This window comes from Symphodus melops, assembly GCF_947650265.1.
Source record: "Symphodus melops genome assembly, chromosome: 2".
Taxonomy (NCBI): Eukaryota; Metazoa; Chordata; class Actinopteri; order Labriformes; family Labridae; genus Symphodus; species Symphodus melops.
In genome coordinates this window covers 11,136,895-11,157,914 of record NC_136692.1, presented here as the reverse complement: position 1 = coordinate 11,157,914, position 21,020 = coordinate 11,136,895, and the positions used below count along the sequence as shown (strand labels likewise).

Genomic DNA, 21,020 nt, shown 5'->3' with positions numbered 1-21,020 from the left:
AACCTGTGAGTCTGCATTGGCTTCAGTGGTCACAAATTCAGATATCATTATTTTACAGAGCTTGAGATTTTTTTCTGGCTTTTGATAGTCTGAAATATCTGCATCTATAATTTTCAATAAGTTCTGCTCTCAACAGCACATTTTTCATTTTCATTTTTTCTTTTTAAACATTTGTGATGAAAATGTGATTGGTGCTTAAAAGCTGGTCTTTTTCCAGCTCTCTCTCTTGATTGCAACGACAGAAGCAGTTCTCACTCGATGTAAGATTAGTGAGTCTGTGCTGACTTTGACGCATTGCAAAGAGTGATTAGCAGCACCCTTCATTCTACATACATATTTCAGATGGAGCATGATTGTAATTATTAATTGGCCTGTTTTTGGTGCACTTATTTGAAGACCAATTATTCTGTGCTCTTATTTGTAGAATAATTTTGTCTCTGTGTATATTCGGTAAACATGGCAACAAAAAGAAGATGCCTTTCAGGTCCATGTTTTAAGAGAAATTCAAACACCAATTAGTTGTTTACTTACATTTTATTTATTTTTTTAACTTTTACAATGATACCAATTATTCTGTGGCCATAACCCTTTGAACACAGGTTCAAATATAGCCAAATATAGTCTGTGGCTTCTTCTCCTTATTGGCTTTCTGTACAGTAATGCCATCATCATCCCCATTCAACACACTTTGTATGTGGATGATTTTTTTTCATCTTTACACACAGCTGAGTGTGAAGAGATGGATCAACCAGTCACAAGTCATTTATTGGAGTCTGTCATTGCTGCAGCCTGTTTTAAGGAAACAAGGTCAGAATGGAATCTACTTCTTGGCCTATATCTCTCCTCTTATTGTTTCTTGTATAAACAGTGCCAGCTCACAATGGCACATTAACAAAGAGCTACGTCTGAGGACACTGAGAAAACAGGAACTGTTGGTGCATAGTGTCCGAGAGAGTAAAGTCTGGTCACAGCGTCAAAACCAGAAACCGCTTGTTTGGAAGGAGACGTTTTCTGTACCATTCAGGATCAAGATAAGTTCAACAGTTAAGAGAAGCACTATTTCAACGTCTTACACTTTAAGTGCTTCAATTGAAGAGAGTGCTTATAAAAATGATGAGAGATCTTTGTGTCATCCTTTCTGAGACACGGATTATAGAAAGAGATGATTATTCTGAAAAAGATACCAGAAGGATAGATCTATAAAAAAAATACAAAACTATCGCACCTAGTGACAGAAAACATTTCCTTTGTATTATCCAGTTAAACCTCCCCTTACAGTCGGTGTCTTTGGTACAGCAAGAATTACGTGGATTTTCAGTGGATTTTTTTTATTTTAATTTTTTAATTTTGAGATAAATAATGTATCTAGGATTCTCTTCTGATATTTAAAACTCAGCTAAAATGTCTAAAATTATCCTATAGACAGACAAGAAGAGATAACAGGGGTTTAAGAATAATTAATTGGTGAGTGGAGCTTTTTTTTCTTCCTCTAATGGGCGCTTTTTCAGAGTGCTGATCAGCCGGCTCTGCTTTTCTATTTGATTTATTACCTGCTGTGTGGATAGAACATCTCTCACCAGTGGTCTTGTGCTCCAAAAAGAAAAAACCTCTAGTGTGTCAGAGACTGAATGCCCTGCTCTGCTGCAGCCAGACTCTGACCAAAACCAAATGTGAGACGCTTTAAGGCTTTTATGAAGGTATGTCAAATTAATATGGATGAATGTCCACCAGCTAGAGGATTGTCTGTATCTTTACAGCTTTGTTTCGTTTTGTCTTTTATCCACTTTCACCTGGTTGGATTTTAACAAGTGATTTACTATACCGAGATCAAAAGAGCTTTTGTTAACATTTTCACAGTGAGTAGAAAGCCTGTAAGCGTGTTAGGAGAAAGAAAGAGGAGATTATATTTAAAGAAAATGTTTCACATGAAGTACAAAAATCAGCAAACCGATAAGACGGGCTGTTTCGTCCACAGGGGATTCCAAAATGAACTCAAAATGAACGCTCGTCCTCGCTGTTTTAATATGACATAATCTGACAAATTCAAACTTTAATTGACATAATCTTGTTTAGTGCAGCTTTAGCTTAACGCACCTACGCACATTACACATATGTACCAATTACAGCTCACTTGGAGTTTGAACTATCCCTGCCTTCGTACACCTATTGGTATTTAAGCTGCTTATTCAAGCTGATGTAGGAGGTTAAACAAGGACATCTGAGGCATGCTGAATTTATTTCCACTCACAACTCTCCATTCGATGAGCACACCTTCGAAGAGTTGTTGTTCCTTTAGTTCATCCAATATATACCCCAGAGTCTGCTCCAAAGGGAGCCGTCTCCTGGCAGCGTTACCTGCTTTAATGTCCACACTCACTGCTTGTATTTGTTTGACTTTGTAAGCTAATAATTGACACCACATTCTAATAAATCCAGATGCATATTTTTGAAGTTTTGCAGGAGTTTTTTTTATTTTTATATTCTAAGTGATCAGGACTGAGTTAAAATATTTGCTGAAATCCTAAATACTGTTACTCCAGACCTCCTTTCATTTCCGTGATAGATTTGATGTTGTGCCATCATTGATGGCCTCTCTGTGCGACTGATGATAATTGAACAAACTGAAGCTATTTTCACACTTTTTTGTTTTTTAATGACATTTTCTGGACAGCCTGCCCCTGAGATGTTCCTGAGTAGCTTATTCACATAAGTCTTAGATATACATCTCATATCAATGTCATCACTTATACCCGCTCACATGAGATGAATTTTCACCTTGTCATTTCTTTCTCGTGTCATCGTTTTTCAAGTCTGACCTTTGGGGCGATGGGCCCGCAGACCTGAAAGCTGTCTTATTGCAGTGTAACGGGATGCTTCTGTTGTTCTCTTTGGTTACTTATATTTTAGAATTTAGCACACAGGCTGCTGAGCACTGAACATGCAAAAACTATGACTAATGTCACCTTGTGCCAGAAGTGTGGTAATATTGACATGCTGGAACACTAAAGCAGAGCTGTTGGCTACCAGGAGGCAGTATTAACCTCCTGGCCTGCTATCTTCACTTCACAGTAGGGGGTGTAATGATATGCTAATGCAGCTTGCCTGCTGGCCAAGTCCCACTGTTGGCTGACGAAGGAGGTGTGAATAATAATAATAATATGAAATGCTGCTACTGTTCTGAAACAAGTGTTACGTTGAAGCCTTAAGGTGTCTGCTCACCTTGGTCCCTGTGAAGAGAAAACACAATGTAATTCTAAATCTGATCAACAAAGCTTATAACAGGTTAAATGCTAAGTGGATCATTCCCAACCCAAGTGTCTACATTTACTTTCCTGGTCCTTTTCTTTGGTTATTAATATGTAGTATACACTTAATGTTTTAAAACACCCAAAGATACCATATCAGAAGGTTTGAAGTAGATAATTAAATGAATTAATGATTGAACAGGAAATCTAGCATGTGGAACATTGTCTTGTAGACCATGATCCCCCCCCCAAAAAAGTTCTCATTTTATTTCTGTGATGCGCCCATCATTCAGTAACATTCACTTGGGATGTTTGAGGTGAAATAAAAGTAAAAATAAAAATGGCCGTGCATATTACTTAGCTTTAATTGTGGGAGAGAATTGTCATGTTGATATGTGGTTCTGTGCAGATGAAGCCTCATTGGTAGACAAACATATTTTGATTGCATGCGTGGACTGTATGCAGGTCTTATTTGCAGACTGTCATTGAGTGTGTTTATGAGCAGATGGACTAACAAACTACTGGTCAGACTGGAAATGTGGATGTGTTGTATGACAGTTCGAGCTTGTATGAGTCTGAATGTTAAAGACAGGATGGGGCTTATTGATTGATGGTAAAGATGATGTACTAAATCTGGCCCTCTGTCATTTCACCTGAGCTCCTGTGTATTCTGAATTGTTTTTAAAGGGATACTTCACCCACTTGCATTAAGCTGTATCATTAGAAACTTGATAGTATTTTTGAATGGTCGGGCGTCATGCCCTCATTTTCCCCTGAGACGTGGGAAAGCTCCATATATAGTGTAAATACTTGCTGCTCTTTTTATGTTGCACTTCAACAAGCCAATGCAACAACATTTCACTGTAAATTTACCGACGGGTACAAATAAAACAACCTGTACGGAGCTTTTTAATGTGATATTCGTTGGCTGTGCCTGGAGCAGAAGATGAAAAGTAAAATGACTTGATGAAAACGATTTTCTTTTTAAATCAAAAAGTTTTCACTGCAAGATGTTTTTCTTCATTACAGTCGGGAGGCAGAGGAAATCTAAAAAAACAAGGCATTCATTGGTTCTTTTTTAATGTTTTCTTTGAAACACCACGTGTTTGATCACAAGAGAACTTGAAATCACACAAACAGAAATGTGACGAGAATAGAGGCACTGTATCTTTTCTTCACTCGTGTTGTTTGAGCTCTCCAGTGAACAGTGCTGCTGACCCTTGTATGCTTCCTCTCCCCTTGACCTCGTTTTACTCTCTTTGCATCAGCAGCTTATGTGTGTCAAGGTCTGCCATCCAACCTGAAGGCTTTAAAGGGAACAGCCCGTGGTTTGTCTGTGTAGGGTCTCAGTTATCCACGTCAGGATAGATTCAAAGCTTGATCCAAACTGGACTGGTTGAAGACCCTGAAGGACACTCCTTAGAGGAGGACAAAGTGCCTATCCTGGACAGAGAAGACAAGAGGCCTTAAAGAAGCCGTATATGTCAAGGTGGAAAACCCATCTCTTAACCGAGGTGGGCGTCTGAGACACCATCTTTAACACGGAACAATGTGACTCCAATGCTGTGTTCCATTCACCTTGGATCTCAGATCTGGGAATGACGTCACACCCGAGTTGAGCGTGTTCCAGCTGCAAGTCGGAAAAGCAACATGGACACCTCCAGGAATACCTTTTGTTTTGTTAGCTAATACCAGACCATAACAAAAATGACATGACAACATATCCAAAGAGAGAACTTGCATGGTTCTATCGGTCTGATGGATTTTAATCACACAAAAAGAGGAACAAGCGGCGAATAAACACTATAGTTACAGCATTAATGTGCAGTTGATGCACGTAGCAGCCATGTTGGATTCTAACTCTAACTGGGGTGGTAACGACTCAGCTAACAGCTCTGATGTGAGACGGAAGGGAGGGGAAACGTCTTCAAGATCTTCAACCAGTCCAATTGGCTTTGGATCAAGCTTGGAAGTCTATGGTTAATATATAATATAATGAACGGTAAATAGGACTGCAGCCCATGAACATATACAGCACAATCAAATATAACACAACGTGGACTGTTTGAAGGCTATGTGTTCTCATCAAATCTGTGCCTTTCAACAACTCTAGCTGCTGTAGTCCAACCTCTCAGCATCTCGTAAAAACCACAAACAGAAACTCCACTTCCTGGGTGCTGTGATCTCGCTGTGAGCCTCGATAATCAAACAACTTGTGGCATCCTGCTTCTTTTCACCCTCTGTCAGCATCTTTCTGACTTAATCCAGTGTCACGCTGAAGTTACTTATCAAGATCTCAGACGGCTCTAAAGAAACACTATTTGTAATACTGGACAGTTAAATAGATTTTGAATGACTTTTATTAGCCAACTGGGATATTTGAAACAGTAGATATAACAAGGTTATACACGAATGATGTTAGCTTGGTACATTTGAAAACATGTAACTTTGTATATAAAATGGCCTTCTTTATTGCTGAATTTATGAATGTATCCAATTTTCATGTTGAATTAACAAAGTTATATTCAATATCATTACCAAGAAACTTCTTTACTGCCGTCCAACAGATAAGTTCCCAAAGGTTTGAGGTAAAGCGCTGTTTGAGAGATCCATTGTAATATATTGAACATCTAAAAGTTTATGTAAATAGTTTTTGGTTTAAATGGTTCAAATTAATATGACAAATAAATAATATACTAATATAGTATATGTAGCTTGTTAATGTTATTAACTATAAGCGGCAATATACCCTGACACCTAGCATCTTCGATGGGTGCAGAAGTCAAAATTAAAGGGAGCCTTCTCCCACCGCCCCCTTCTCCTAAGAGTACCTGTTGGTTTGCTGTCTGCGTTAAAACTGCCTCCCTTCTCTCCTTAAAACAAATACCTATCTTTATAGTGTCATAGTCAATAAGAACAATGTCCCATTATCATTAATATATTTACTGAAACTATAAGCTGGACATGTAGGAAAGGGGACAGAATTAGGTTTACATTTCTCTGCGTATATCCACTTTTCTTTTCTTGAAATATCTTCAAACTGTTTTCATTTCCTTTTCAAAACTCCATGTGAGCTAAACAAGTCACCACATGTCAGGGTTTTTGTTCAGTATTTGTATTTGAGTATTTGGCTGGACCACTTGACGCTTACAATGCCATTCACACATCCCCCCCCCCCAGCTACGATGACATTTACTCCCTCTATTGTAATTCTAATAATGATCAAGTGACAGTGTTGTGGAATTTTTCCCATTCCCAAAGAGTGAAAATAAAGAGTGAGAAGATCTATTCAAAAAGGAACCCCAAGATCGATCTGGCCTCAGTGAACATTTATCCGAAGGCAAGATAAGCGTTCGAAGACCCCTCTCTCACACGGTGAGGAGTGAAAGAGGCCCCGAGAAAAGGCAAACATGAAAACTTATACATTTCCATCACATTACACAGATCACTCCCCCATCACGCCACATAGAGCCACTGCCCACCTGGCAGGGCTCAATCTATCCCCAAGTGTGAGAAAAGAGACTACATGACTATTTACCATCTCCCAAGGCTGAGAAGGAGATGGAGTCCAGTGAGAAAGAGCCTGGGCGACTCTTCCCACATGTACAGAATGTGAGAAACAGAATAGAGGGAAAGAAATGATGGAAAACAAAACACCCAATATGCTGTGCATGTAGTATTCTAAGACATTTCAGATACATTTTATATGACAGATTCTATGAGACCTTCGTAGTACACATGGATTAAAATTTTCCATAACAACAGCAACAGGGTGCCATTTTGATACTATACAACAAATAAAGTCAATGCACCCTATTGTTGAGAATGATGACACTGCTCTTTAGTCCACTGAAACGTTTGTGTCCTGTCTTCAGAGATGCCAAAAGAATGAAGCAGTAACCCATAAACACCCACTGTCACAACATGTCGCAGGAGATCGCCATCAAACATCTCCAGCGCCGCCGAACAGACAGCGCCTGGTCACAGGACATTTGAAGTAAATGTTACACGATTGATTGTGTTCCTCCTGTAAGACCACTGAGATGATCAACGCAGCATCGGACATTCCAGATGTTTTATTGTATCACGCCACAGGCATTCAAGTTCAACGGAAACAGTTTTTTGACAAATGACGCGACCTTGTGTCTTCTTACGTTTAAGGCCAATCATGTTTTAGTACCTGTACAAATCATTAAGTGTCTATGTCTGCAGCTTACACTTTCCACACCTTTACTGTGAAGTGACTAATACAGGGCGGGTCCTTCATGTTGAAATATTCATGTTCCCTCCATGAAAGGAAGGCAGTCTGAAACTCCTCACTAGTGTTTGTCTTTTCCCTTCTTCACCTCTCTGATACAGATACTATTTTTAACGTGTTGCACTGCAGCCAACCTTCCTTTTTTACTGCCACTATTCAAATAGTAGACACTAGTGCTGTGTCTGACAGTGACATTCTTTCTTTACCACGTGATCAAATCTCCTCCGTCAGTCTGTGCGCTCTGGCTCTTGTATCATTTTAACAGAGTAAAGTTATTCTGCCACATGGATTTCGTTAATACTGGACATCTTATTCCAGACGGACAGCACATAAAGATTTCTTGAAGTCGAAAGCTGTGATGTCAATAGAGCACATTTAGACTTGTCATTTTATTTCAAACATTTCATTCCAGAAGCAGACGACTTGAGCCGGTCAGAGTCGTTCTGGGAAACTCCAAGATTGGACTCTGATGTCTAATGACCGTTTCCTGGCAAGCCTTTTCCTTTTGTTGACAATAGCAGCCACCATGAAGCAGGAGCTAGATTGCCAGACAGACAGTGTTAAAGTGGTCTGTGAGACACTTCCTGTAAAACACTTTGTTACTAATTTATCTGCGTTATGTTGGAAATGGTCAAGAGCAGCTCGCTTCTTTGGAAAGAGGATTGATGGAGCTACATCAGTTCGCCTTGTGTGTTAAAGGCTGTGAGGCTTGGAGAGTTTACGTGGTACTTTGTTGTGTGCTGCACAATAAGTCAGCAGTCATACAGGACACATTTAGCATTATGAATGTATATAAAACCACAGCAAACCCATCGCAAAAGAACTGTACAATGGTATTGCTTTTATCCTTTATGAAGTTTATAGATCAGCTCCCCTCAGATTATTCATGGGTGGAAAAAAAAGTCCTTGTGAATATAACTTGAATACGTTGTGTTCAACATGAAGAGCAGCAAAAATGGAGTCAAAGCGAAATCGTACTCTTGAATTGTGTGAAGTAATTACACGTTACCGTTATTGCAATATCAGAAAATGATGGGCTGTTGGCCACTTTTATTGGTCAATATATCCCAGATCTATTAGCTTTTGTGGATGTTTTATTTGATGGACCACTTGGTGTGAATAAGAACGTGTGCCACCAGTGAGTTTGTCCAAGAAAGAAAAGAGAAAAAAATAAACCAATAGTTAAAAATAATAATAAATAAAAAAAAAAGACTAAGCTCTTTCAGAAGAGCGTCACAGCTGACCAGATGGTTCTCTGCACCAGAATAGACTTCAATCAATTATGTAAAATATCTATTAATTATGTTCAACGAAATCTTCATATTGTCTAAAATGTCTGTAAGTGGTGAATTCTCTCTGGTATAAAACTCTGCGTGTTCCAGCATTGGTAATGTTACAGTCAGCACGACTTTGAGAAATGGAAATCCTCTCTTCCATTTCTATGAATCTTTGTTACCTTCTATTTCTTTCTTTGTCTCATTGTTGCTCTGACCCTGCACATGGCTTCACACATCAGGATAAAGTTGTATCCTTGTTTGTTACCTTGGGTTATACATGCCGTATCAGTCCTTTTGTTCTCAGTCAACAAATGGAACTAGAAAATAGAATAATGAGTTGATGACACTATCATACTTAATGTAGTCTCAAAATGTTCGCCAGCCATTGTGGAGAGAAAAGCTTGGCAAGTCGCCCCTTTGAAGGTATTCTTAGAAATCCAGATATTAAAATATCCTGTCCACTTTCTGCTCTCAGTCTGTCACTGTTTGTCTCTGAGAAGAGGAGGCATTGTGCTGCTGATGATGAGATAAAGTAAGAAGCACATTTAGACAATCAATCTCATTTAAACTGAACTAATCATATTGAGAAGAAACCCGAGAATAGTTGGCACTTTTTCAGCTGTATTATCACCATGCTTTTTTTTTTTTTTTTTTTATCATACTCTAAAGCAGTATTTGGTGCCACTTCTGTTAAATATTCACAATGTGTGTTTTTTTTAAAATAACAGCTTGTTATTTACACACTGAGAGAGGGAGTCAGGTGAATCCTCAGTGAAACCGTGTGGTTCACGGTCACAGCGTGCATAATGCTCTCCACTTCACCTTCTCGCCTCGTTGTGAACAGTGACGAGTGGCACACTCTTCTCTAACTCATTTGATATTCTGTGAATACGTTTATCAACAGACCCGAACAACAACAAACGTGATCTAAGACAAAGAACAAACACCTGGCGTTGATGCACAGTTTTTCTCCCAGGGTTCGTTTGTGTAGTAACGAGTCTATGTAGGGTTTAGTCCACACGTACGCGGGGGAAACAGAGTGGTTTGTCACCGCTTTGACCTTTCGTACGTACGCAAACGGCGTTTAAGATCACTCAAAGCACACCTTTTGGGAAAACTCCTACCAGGGTGGAGATTTTCAGAAACTCTTTTTAAGTCGTTCATGTGTAGACATGTTTTTTTATTTTTATTTTTAGTTGTAACGTCACACGCCGGTTCTCCATCATTGTACGACGTTGTCGAGTTTAGTGCGACAGCAGACATAATAAAACTAGCACTCTCTCTATGTTGGCGCTTGAATGGACAACTTTGTAAAAGAAATGGTCATTGCAAAGAAAGAACATTTTAGCATAACATCTGTGGACGAAGATGTTTTTGAGAATTTACAGTCATCAAAAAAAAAATTTTAAAAGGTGGAGAAAAAGCTCAGTTAAAAAAAAACAAACTCACCTATGTGTGGACTTGGTCTAAGCTGCAGACTGCACAGAGAAATGTTTCCTTTGATAACCTACTCTTCATATTCGAACAGTTTATCATGACATGTGACAGAGTTTACCCTATTTTTTTTTTGTTTGCTAATTCAAATCGGATGGCAGATAACTTTAGATTACCATGATGCATCTATGACCGGGGTCTATAAAATATAAGCAGCAACACAGTCTCGTGAGGCCGCCATACTAATCATGTGAAACATCGCTGACACTGTTAACTTCTGAGTCTACCTCTTCTTTGCTTCATTCAGCTGTCATCTGACGTTCTAATCGCACTCCTGTGTTTATTCTCACTCGATGTTCATGGACTTCCTTTTCCTGCTGGTAAATAATTGGCTGGTAGTGGAAGATTCCAGCAGCCAATCATTTTCCAGATTCTATGACATTTAATAGACCCTTCTAGAAAGCAGTGTATCGTTACTGTGCACTTTCAGAGCTGGTTGAATTTCAATTCAGGAAAAGGAGAGAGTCTGGTGTTGGTAGAAATTAAACATTCATCAGAACAATGAATCAGCGTCAGCTCAAGAGACTCATGACCCATGTGACTGCATTTCAATCAGATCTGTAAATACCTGTGAACTACATTCCACTTTGACAGGTGAGGAAGATCAAATATTTGTTGCATTGAGAAAGAACACCAGACACACCGAAAGACTTCACATTTCAAACGAGCCGCCCAAACCTGCCATTTGTCATACTTGCATATTCGAGACGTTGCTTCCACTTCATGTGAAGCGTCGCTAACTTACATTTCTCCTCTCCGCGTCCTCTCATCTCCGCCACCAGAAGCTCGTTCCCTCACATCAGCACAAGCTCTGCAGGGATTTGAGAGGCACAGATTATTTGTTTGACCTCCCCCTTTTCTCCTGACGAAATTTCAGCATCTCACATTAGCAGCAAAGAGTGCAGGATTATAAGATGTTTTCATTTAAAAAAAAAATAAAAAAAAAAATAAAAAAATCATGTTTCGGTTACCAGGATTGGATGTTTTTGGGGTGGCGTGGAGAGGAGACGCTCTCGTGGGAGAATAAATAAAAACTGCCTTTGGTTTGACAAGATAGCTCGTTAAAAGAGATCCAGTTTGAAGAGCTGTTGGAAAAAAAGTAGGCCAGTGGTGTTTGCTGAGAGAGCACGGTCACTCTGACAGTCTTTTTGATGAGTTGATTTCAAATGGGAGAAAAAGCCTTCATAAAGCCGGGTTGTTCTATCATAGACGCAGGAATTTAATTTAGCTTATAAGTGACAGTCAGCCACACAGACCCGTACAAGAAAATAAAAAAGAGGTAGATTACAAATCATGATTCTGTATTATGCTAATGTTAATGCATTAAATGATATGTGTAGCCTTTGAATGATTAGAACCTGTTTTCAAACCTTGATGTTTGGCTCTAAAGGGCCCTGAGACTTCTTCCTGTTGGCACTTATGTTAAGCTTAAGAACATTTGAACCATCAGAAGACAGGATTTGATGCAGCAGCTCAATCAGCATGACCGTGTCATATTTTTTCTGGATTCTATCCTATTTGTGAGTGTGACTCTTTGCCCTGTCTGTCCTGTCCATGTGTCTGGTTCGGCTTGTCCCGTCTCTCAGGCCACAAAACTGTCTTCCTTGCCAAAAGTCTTTATTTTTTACATATAGGCATGTATCGTGTATTCACTCTTTGTAAAACTGCAAAAGCAAAATACATCAAACAAACAAACAAGAAGACATGATGTTAATACAAACAGATTCTGTGTTGATCAACAGAAACAAATAGCACAGTTTAGCATATACAGCCACAACTATTTGTTTAATTATTTTGCATGGTACAGTAACACAAGATTGAACATTAGTGATCACTCTACAGACAATTGTCTAACTCTGAATGGATCCATTTTTGTACAAAATGAGCTCAATAATGTGAATGAGATCTTTTACAATATTATTTGCAACTAGCTTAGAAGCCACCTGCTGGTGTAACCGCATTCATCTGGCTGGTTCAATAAACCCCTCGACTCTGCGTTGTGTAAAGAGTAAGGAGCGGGAGGCTTGCTGGTCTTTTCACGTGGCAATTTATTATCGGGACAAGTCCGTCTAAACGGGAACAGAATAAATGCTGGTCATTCATTTGTTTGGCTCGCACACGGACAGCACACTATAAAACAAATTCAACACGAGGCGAGTTAGCTAGCTCGTTGCCATGGTAACTCGATATCTCAAAGAAAATACCTTTAACAAACAATAATCTAATCAAAAAAATATACATACACATCTTGTGACAATTTTATGAAACCTCAAGTGCTACTAACGACCTTAATACAAAATATTTTTACATTGTGCTGCACACAGCCACTTACCATGGCACGTCTCTCCAAAATGGTACCCGCTACGGTTACCGCTGTGCATTTATACTGCACCTGAGAGAGGGCGCTATTGAGCCAATAATAACAAAAAAAGTAAACAATCATACAAGCAAGTGGAATAACAATAAAAACTCTGTTACACTGGTCAGGAGGTAGAATGCAGATTTTAAGCCACCTTTTGCTTTAGATTCCCCTGTGAAACCGAGAGATCTGCATTTTATGTACTTTTAATCAATCAGTAAAACACTGATCATTCACATCTTCCCATAGACTCATCTTAATGTCTGTCACTTCCAAACTGGCGGATGTCGTGACGTATCAAGAGAGAGAAACGTGTTTCTTCTGCTCCGTCTGGCACTCCTGCAGGCAAACGACTTGATATTCAAATGATTTCTGTCGCAGAATTAATTAGAGTTTGACACGGGAGAGAGCTGAAGGATGAAGAACGTCAACGCGGTCACACACATGCAAACAATAGATAGAGGATGACATCCCGATGCAGCCTTGGCCTGCCTGTTGCTTTTAGCTGGGTAATTCCCCCCCCATTGGTCCAAGATATCCATCATTTGTTACCTTCAGTTGTCTTCACATAATGTGCATGATTTAGAATAGTTTGAAGTAAAGTTTTACCTGTTCTATTCCTAATCATTCATCTCGACTCATTGCCAGAACATGCTCTCTCCTTTGTTCCTTATAAATGAGTTATTTAGGGGCGCTGGAGACGCCATGTTTGGAGGCTGTAGTCCTCCAGGCAGGCAGTCCAGCTTCAAATCCGACCTGTGGTTCCTTTCCTGCATGTCATTCCCCATTATATCTTACTCCCTGATTTCCTTCTCTATCCACCGCCTATCTTTCCAATAATGGCTTAAAAAAAATCCCCCAATAATCTATCTTAAAAATTAAAAAAAAAAAATCTTTATTTAAATGATTTAATTTACAACACACTAAGTACTCTTATTATGATGTACTATGATTTCCACGATATTGTCGTTCAATTTTCAAGAATATCTTAAAGACTCAAGAAAAATGTGGACCCATTTTAGTTACCCACTGTAATAATATATAAATAAAGTTGTGAGGAACATACAGTAGTTAAGCAAGCTTTACTCTCTGGTGTTTGTTACCAGTGAGGATGAATGAGCGCGAGGACTGACATGTAACAAGGTAAACTCGGGTTTGGAGGGTTTTCTAGTTGTATGGAGAAAAGAAAGCATGGTGATGATGAGTGGCAGATGACAAGAAATGAGTGCTTTTGTCTGCAGCAGAATTAGCAGAAACCTTTTATAGCAAACATCAAGGTCTATCCAGCAAATGAGTTTCTTTCAGGCCAACTTTTCCACTTCAGGAAAACATAGCTCAATAGTTTGTGAATTGAATATGTGCATGAAAGTGTTGATGAATTGGGACAAAAACTTTTACTTCAATAATAAGCTGACCATGAATTTGCAGATTTCTTTCATAATTGGTGTTTTGCATTTGTCAAAAATAGTCACATCTTTTCAGGCGTTGTCATTGTTCATATTGGAGGGTGTAAGGAACTGTCCTATGATCCTGCTATAGGATAGAAGTTAAGCTCTGGTAACAGATATAGGTCCTGGTAGTGTTGCACCATTTCTCCCTGCCATCCTCCACCTCCAGCTCTCCATGGAGATCGTATAGAAGCCTGTTTGTGCTTTTGTGTTACGGCCCAGTCGCTGCTTGGTTGCTCAGCCATGATTAATTCAGGCAGGCCTCAGGGGGGAAACAGCCAGGCCAGGTTACCCAGTCAGGGATCTGGTGTCTAGCTGCCATAAAGACACTGGCTTTATGGCAGCTTTAGTGGCGGAGCTCACCTTGGCTGCAGCTGAGGCTGGAGCTGGCAACATTTCACACATGCTCCTGAAATTGAACAATGTACATGATTTGAAGTGAACGGTTTCAGAAATATTAGTAATTAAGCAGCAGAGGAGGTTTGTGACCTTGTATAAACCTGCTCTCTCAGAACGCTCCATTTTGGTGTGCGTCTCTTTAAGTGAAATGATCCCCCCCCCCCCCTCCCTGAGTTTTCCCCGTAGAAATCACTCCTCTGTACAGACAATATGACGGACCTGCTCAAAACTTTAGCTCTAGATTGGGGTTTTAACTCATGGGTGGAGATACCAGGGGAGAGGAGGGTTTTAAAAAAATAAATAAAATTAAACCACAATCCAACTTGTGATGTCACCAGTTGTGATGTCACAAATTTGAAACGGAGCAATTTTCTCTGTGTGGTAAGATTTATCCCAACCTCAAACAAAGGACTGCATGGATTTATTTCAAATTTTGTGAGTCCATAGACACTCAGGTTAGCCAAATGAATGTTCAAAAACACTGTAAAAGTGGATTTTTCACGATATGTCCCCTTTAATGTTTAACGCAGCTCTGCCGACAAATGACTGCATTATTTATTTATTATTTAGTTTTTGGGAACCGCTAACAGCAAAGTGATAACCAGCTGCTGGGAGTACACGGTTGGTTTCAAGGTTTGGACTAGAGTGGTGCTTAAAATGAAATATGTTGAAGTCCTTTTTTATTTCAGTTTCAGTTAGCTATTGAACCGGGCGCTCGATTTCACCTTTAAAGGTCAACATGTGAGGTAGCATAGTCACCTCTTCACGATGCTTTTACCTTTAACTGAATATATGGATATATTGGCCTGGCACAGACAAAAAAAGCATAATCCTGATCAGTCACTTCAAACAGACTCTTTTGATAAGAAGATTTCAGAATAATCTCTTCAATGACACTTGACTTAAAATCATATCTCAGCTTCATTCAGTAATGATAGACCTCCCTCTTAACACACCCACATGTGTCTTTCAGTTATTAAATAATCAAATGCATGATCTGATTCTGCTCATAGTTTTAAGATTTTTGGAGTAAAACAGATTTTGAGTCAGATGGTTGTCTATCAGTGTTTTATTAAGGGTGTCCAAATTAGACATGAGGAAATCCTTTCTCATCTCACAGAGCAGAAAATGTTGTCATACATTTTGTTTTATTTTATTTTTTAAATTTTACAGCCTTAATATTAAATCGATAATCAAAATGATGACCAATATCACAGTGGGTCATTTGTTCTCTCAAAGATTGAGAAAACCCAAAGTATCCACCTCAAAAATAATATAAAATAGAAGATTTGACAAATCCTCAACTTTTTGCACATTTCACAAAACATTTGAGCACTTTCTTTTCAATGACACCGCTAAGTCTTTACTTCTCTCAATGACAGAATCTTATTATCAACAAAAAGGTCTCTCTGTGAGCTACAGTGTGTGCGTGCGTGCGTGCGTGTATGTCACTGCAGCGTGGCACCATGCTCATATTTGTTCTCTGTCAGCTGACTCTGATGGATGGATGACTCGCACACATTGTCGGGCCCATAAATCAACTGTTACTGTGTCAAAATGGCATCAGACAGGCCATTAACGGGCAGGCCAGGCTGTGATCTGAAGCACCTACCTCACAGGTTGAAACGCTCGGTGCTGCAGAGAGCCGTGGGATTTATCAGTGAACGCAAAGAGACTAGAATAGAGGACAGGAATTATACAGAAACAAATGACACTTAGAAAATCCAGCAGTGAAGACTCACCAAATACAAAACACTTCAACCAGAGTGGACTTACCAACGTTATTGGGACACTGATTCTTGAAACACACTTCACTGCAAATCTGCGTGCACGTTATTGTATATGTAGTGAGTTGAAGACTGAAGATATACATTACAAATCCCACTCGCCTCCACTGTTCCAGCCTGAGATATAATATGTTGACATAATATGTCAAAGCCTTTAAAATGATCGTATGTGTAAAAGCTGTGAGTTCAATTTAACGTTTCACCTCATTTACACCTTTTGAGAAGAAAACTTTATGAGGGTTACAGGATAAAGGAAACATCTCTATGTATGTTGATTTGGAGGTCAAGTGATGCATGGTGTCACTGTTCTAATGTTGATAACTGACATGTGAGAGAAGGTTAAAGGGACAATAGGCTGGGAGTGTGTCAGTGTTATCTGTCTTTAAGGATGTTTCAGCACTATCATCATTACCCCTGCCTTTTCCACCATCTCTATATTTCACCTAACACACACACACTTTCCATTCCCTGCACCACATCATTATTGTTTACACATCCAGTGTGTCTGACTGCCAAATATGACTATCACACATAATCCCTGTCCAGTCAAACCTCCTTAAACATGACAGCCTCACACACAATATTAATTTGACACCAGCGCTGTTCTTTTCCTTATCTTTTTCTATTAGGCAGGGTTCAATACTAAAAACGTCATCACGACTATTAAGAGGTGACAAACGATGACATTTATGGTGTGTTCAATTTGTTTCCACACACGAAGAGCATCGCTCCTGTGCAATACAAGAGGCGGCGTACCCCAACGGGCTTTAGCTAAAGATCCACACTAAGGCTTACTTTCTGTCTTTATTCCACGCACACACATGCACACGATCCTGAGTGTAATGGCTGTAAAAATGTCCGAAAATACTGTCAACAGCATTCGCATGAAAGTGCTCTTTCTCACTGTTTTCTCTTGTATGTAGAATTTGAGATTGTGATTTCAGCCCTGGTTTGTGTCTTCCAGCCGATGTCACATATTGTTAGTATATCAGAGCCTCCTGCAGGAACAAAAAACCTTCTCACTGTTTGTGTCTGCCTCGACGTCTTAGTTAGTTTCACTGACATGGCTTCTTGTTGGCTTTTTTTGTTTTTTTTTGTCTTCTGTGCCCTGGGTTTATCCGGTGAATAAAAGGCGAGCTGTAAACAGTTGAATCTGCTGTCAAACACGCAGATCAACTGGCAGAGACCCCTGTTTCCCCCCCTGACCTTTAATCCACTCAGCTTGCAGCAGCTTGGGTGCATGTTTAATCATCTGTTTAGCAGTGTGCACAAACAGTGATGTCAATACATTTGGATGATTGTTAAAGCTTTTTTTTTTTATGTTTTTCTCCTTCCACCAAGATATGAGTCCATGACAGTTTTTGACATTTAGTTTGATTTACTTCATAAATAAAAACCGAACACTTTCTCTCTCATCAAATGTGTCTTCCAGCTGGTCGGCGGCCAGTTTGACCTGGAGATGAACTTCATCATCCAAGAACCCGAGAGCATCGTGTGCATGGTGGAGCTGCTAGATAAGTGCGAGCCCACGTGTCAGGCCGAGGTCTGGAGCATCTTCACCGCCATCCTCAAGAAGAGCGTCCGCAACCTGCAGGCATGCACTGACGTTGTGCTCATCCAGCAAGTGCTCGAGCGGATATCCACTACAGACAGCATGATCGCAGGTACTAAAGAGGCACCTTTTATGAAATAAAGAACAAAATTCTTCTGTTGTGGATGTCAAAATAAACAATTATATAATATTTAAAAAACTATAATCCAGCAATATAATCATTTGAACCTGTTTATTTTCATTTTGTTTTTCAAAAAAAGCTTTGGGATCTGAAATAAAAAAAAAGCTATACAGCCTCAAGCTCTGGTGATACCAAGTGCCACTGAACTGCGATTGAGCCAGACAAGAATTCATTTCAGCTCCTGAAGAAATGATTTGCCGACTCTCTGACCTCTGTGAGCAGGCAGAAAAGTTGAACTCTCATTGCAGGATCACGAGAGTATTGCAACTTTCCTCTCCCTTGGTATCATCCAGCATTGGTGCTTACACGGCTATACGCTGCAGTCATTTCTCCCCTGAGTCTGAGTCTAGTCTGAAACCCATCTGCAAATTACTTCGTATTAATCCTGCAGTGTTCGGCTCAGTGAACTTTTGCCTGCTAGTACAGAGCTGGCCCACAGGGTTTGTGCGGTCAAGCAAGGGTGATATGGCCCAGCAGTAACTGAGCGGCCGAGAGCAATGGATGCAGTTATTTTCACTACACTACATATCATTTTCTCATAATGTGGTTTGAAACTACTGAAGTAGTCTTGCGTAACTTGCAAACCTTTTTTTTTTTTTTTTCCTCTTCATTGTTTGACATTTTCAGATTAAAGTCTCTCTTCATCTTGTCATATTGTGAAAAAAAGTGATAATGTAGGCCAGAACCAAGCAGCTGTGCTTTAATACGACTAAAGTGGAATAAGACCCGCCGCATGTAACTGCCACTCATATTTAAATTAGGAAGATTAAACCAGGGGCTAGTGTGTGTGCTCACGAGTCACAGATCTGTTCTGTCAAACCTCATCATACAAGAAGTCTGTTTTTACTCAGCACTGGCTCAACCTGCTGTCCTTTTTTAATATCGTTTAGCTGCTTTATCTGGGAGCTGTGGCATCCTGGTGCCATTCGGATGATCAAAATAACGATCATTGTAAGAATCAGTGGGTCAGATATATATTAATTAAAAAAAAAAGAAAAAAAAGAAGATAAAACTATTTAAAATCAGGGACTAGACGTGGCAAGGGGATTGTGGGGCGACTCACAACATAACAGAGGAGACGATACCGTTGCAATACACGATACAATATGAGATTAATTACCTGATATGTGGCCCAAAAACAACAATCATCCCACTACACAGTGATTTATTGCAAGACAACTCATAATGCATCAAAGTTCTTCTTAAAAGATAAAGTGTAGGATTCATGTATTTCACCACCACAGTTTCACTCCATTGTCATGCTTAATCTTTATTTGTATTATCATTTTGGGGGAATCATAATTTTGCTTTATATGCCTTTTAATTGCCCCCCGTTTAATATTTTAGTTTCTTTTTATCACAGTTTGACAGTACTTCTTCTTCTTTTTTGGACAGTTATCTTCCCTTGTCATTACTCTTATTCATACCACGTGTAGTAGCAAAAGCCTAATGAGTCATGAAGTAGTGATAGAGTGAGTCAAATTAGCAGGAAAATCTGTTCTGTAGTTTGAGTAAAAATATCAGTATTTATGTTATATTTATATTGTATGTATTTTATAGTAATTTCTGTGTAATCCAACATACATTTCATTCTGCTGCTCTGACTGTGAGTCTGTGTTTCTTACAGACCTCCTGGTGGACATGTTGGGCGTGCTCGCCAGCTACAGCATCACAGTGAAGGAGCTGAAGCTTTTCTTCAGCAAGCTGCAAGGGGAAAAAGGCCAGTGGGTGAGTCAAAGTCATGCCACGGTGATCATTCGTTGTCGTCTGCGACCAGCATGAGGAATGTGCTAGTAACACTGTAACTGCTGCCAACGCGCTGGCCAGAGCTCTCGTCACATCGACAACATAAATCAAACTACTACGGCTTCTTGGATCTGGAGCAGCAGTAGCCTACATTCAATATTTTAGGTCGCTCCAGAAGTTCTGAATGTAGCTAACCATTTCCAACTTTTATAATGTGATAAACTAATGTTAGCCAAAAGACTTGGAGCAACACAAGTTATCTGAAGGAGATTGTCTGGGCTCAGTGTGGCGATAAGGTATTAACCACACAGTAAAATAAGCTGAGGCATGATACATGTCAAGAAGATAAGTTGCAGCATTCCTTCAGAACCACTCGCACAACAAGTGGAGACTAAAAGAGCGAGGAAGAGAAGGAGACTAACCCATTTATGAGTGATTCGAAGCAAGTTGGGGATAAATGTCTGCCTCTAAACTTTACCTCACCTTTTTTCATTCAACTTTTGCCAAAGCTCCTCTCTTAATCTCATATTTGTGAGATAACTGACGAGACAAGGTGGATGGGATACATGCCAGAGTTCATTATCCAGGGCAGAACATGTTTTAGAAAACACAAGCTTTAGAAAAGTGTGATCCATCATATTAATTCAGTTTGTAAACCTCTTACATGTTCCTTCACAATAACTAGTATTTGATGAAAGCACATTTAGGTAGGATTATTATTATGTACAAAATATAAGTGTGTGCACTGAGGGTTCATAGACTTTGTCATTGTTTGTGTCTGAAATGTTCCATGCTGGTTTTTTGTTTGTTTCGGCAGCCTCGTCATGCAGTGAAGCTTCTGTCAGTTCTGAAGTACATGGCTCACAGAAGTGGCCCAGACTCCTTCTTCAGCTTTCCAGGGAAAAATGCAGCTGTGAGTATTCCACATGATGTGCACCCGAAAAGGCAAATTATCTTTGGATTAAAATAACATGTTTTTTTGCATGTAACAATGTGCATTCTAAATAACAATAAAGTAACAAAAAGGTAAACTTTTCTATACGATGAACATAAATGTATAGTACATGCACGCTTATACAAGTACAAATCACAGAGATGTCTTCCTCCAAAAACATACAATAAAGTCTGATTTTCATCTTACAAAGGAACATGATTGACTAGAGGACTTCATATAAATGGCGTGATTATCTCCTGAGTCCTTTCATTTTCTTTCTGTGAGGCGTTCACTAAACAATTTGGTCTGTTATCATTAGGCATCAGAAAATAAAATAACA

The 21,020-nt window shown here is 39.4% G+C and overlaps 1 protein-coding gene across 9 annotated transcripts in view; it reads left to right on the top strand.

Moving 5' to 3' along the window:
- lrba (LPS-responsive vesicle trafficking, beach and anchor containing) overlaps positions 1–21,020 on the top strand; it is a 179,920-nt gene that overhangs the window by 9,324 nt on the left and 149,576 nt on the right. For all 9 annotated transcript variants that reach the window (XM_079338037.1, XM_079338044.1, XM_079338043.1 and 6 more), the window contains exons 2-4: positions 17,700–17,931; positions 19,628–19,728; positions 20,564–20,659. In XM_079338037.1, coding sequence (XP_079194163.1) covers positions 17,700–17,931; positions 19,628–19,728; positions 20,564–20,659 — 429 coding nt within the window. The remainder of the gene's footprint in view (positions 1–17,699; positions 17,932–19,627; positions 19,729–20,563; positions 20,660–21,020) is intronic.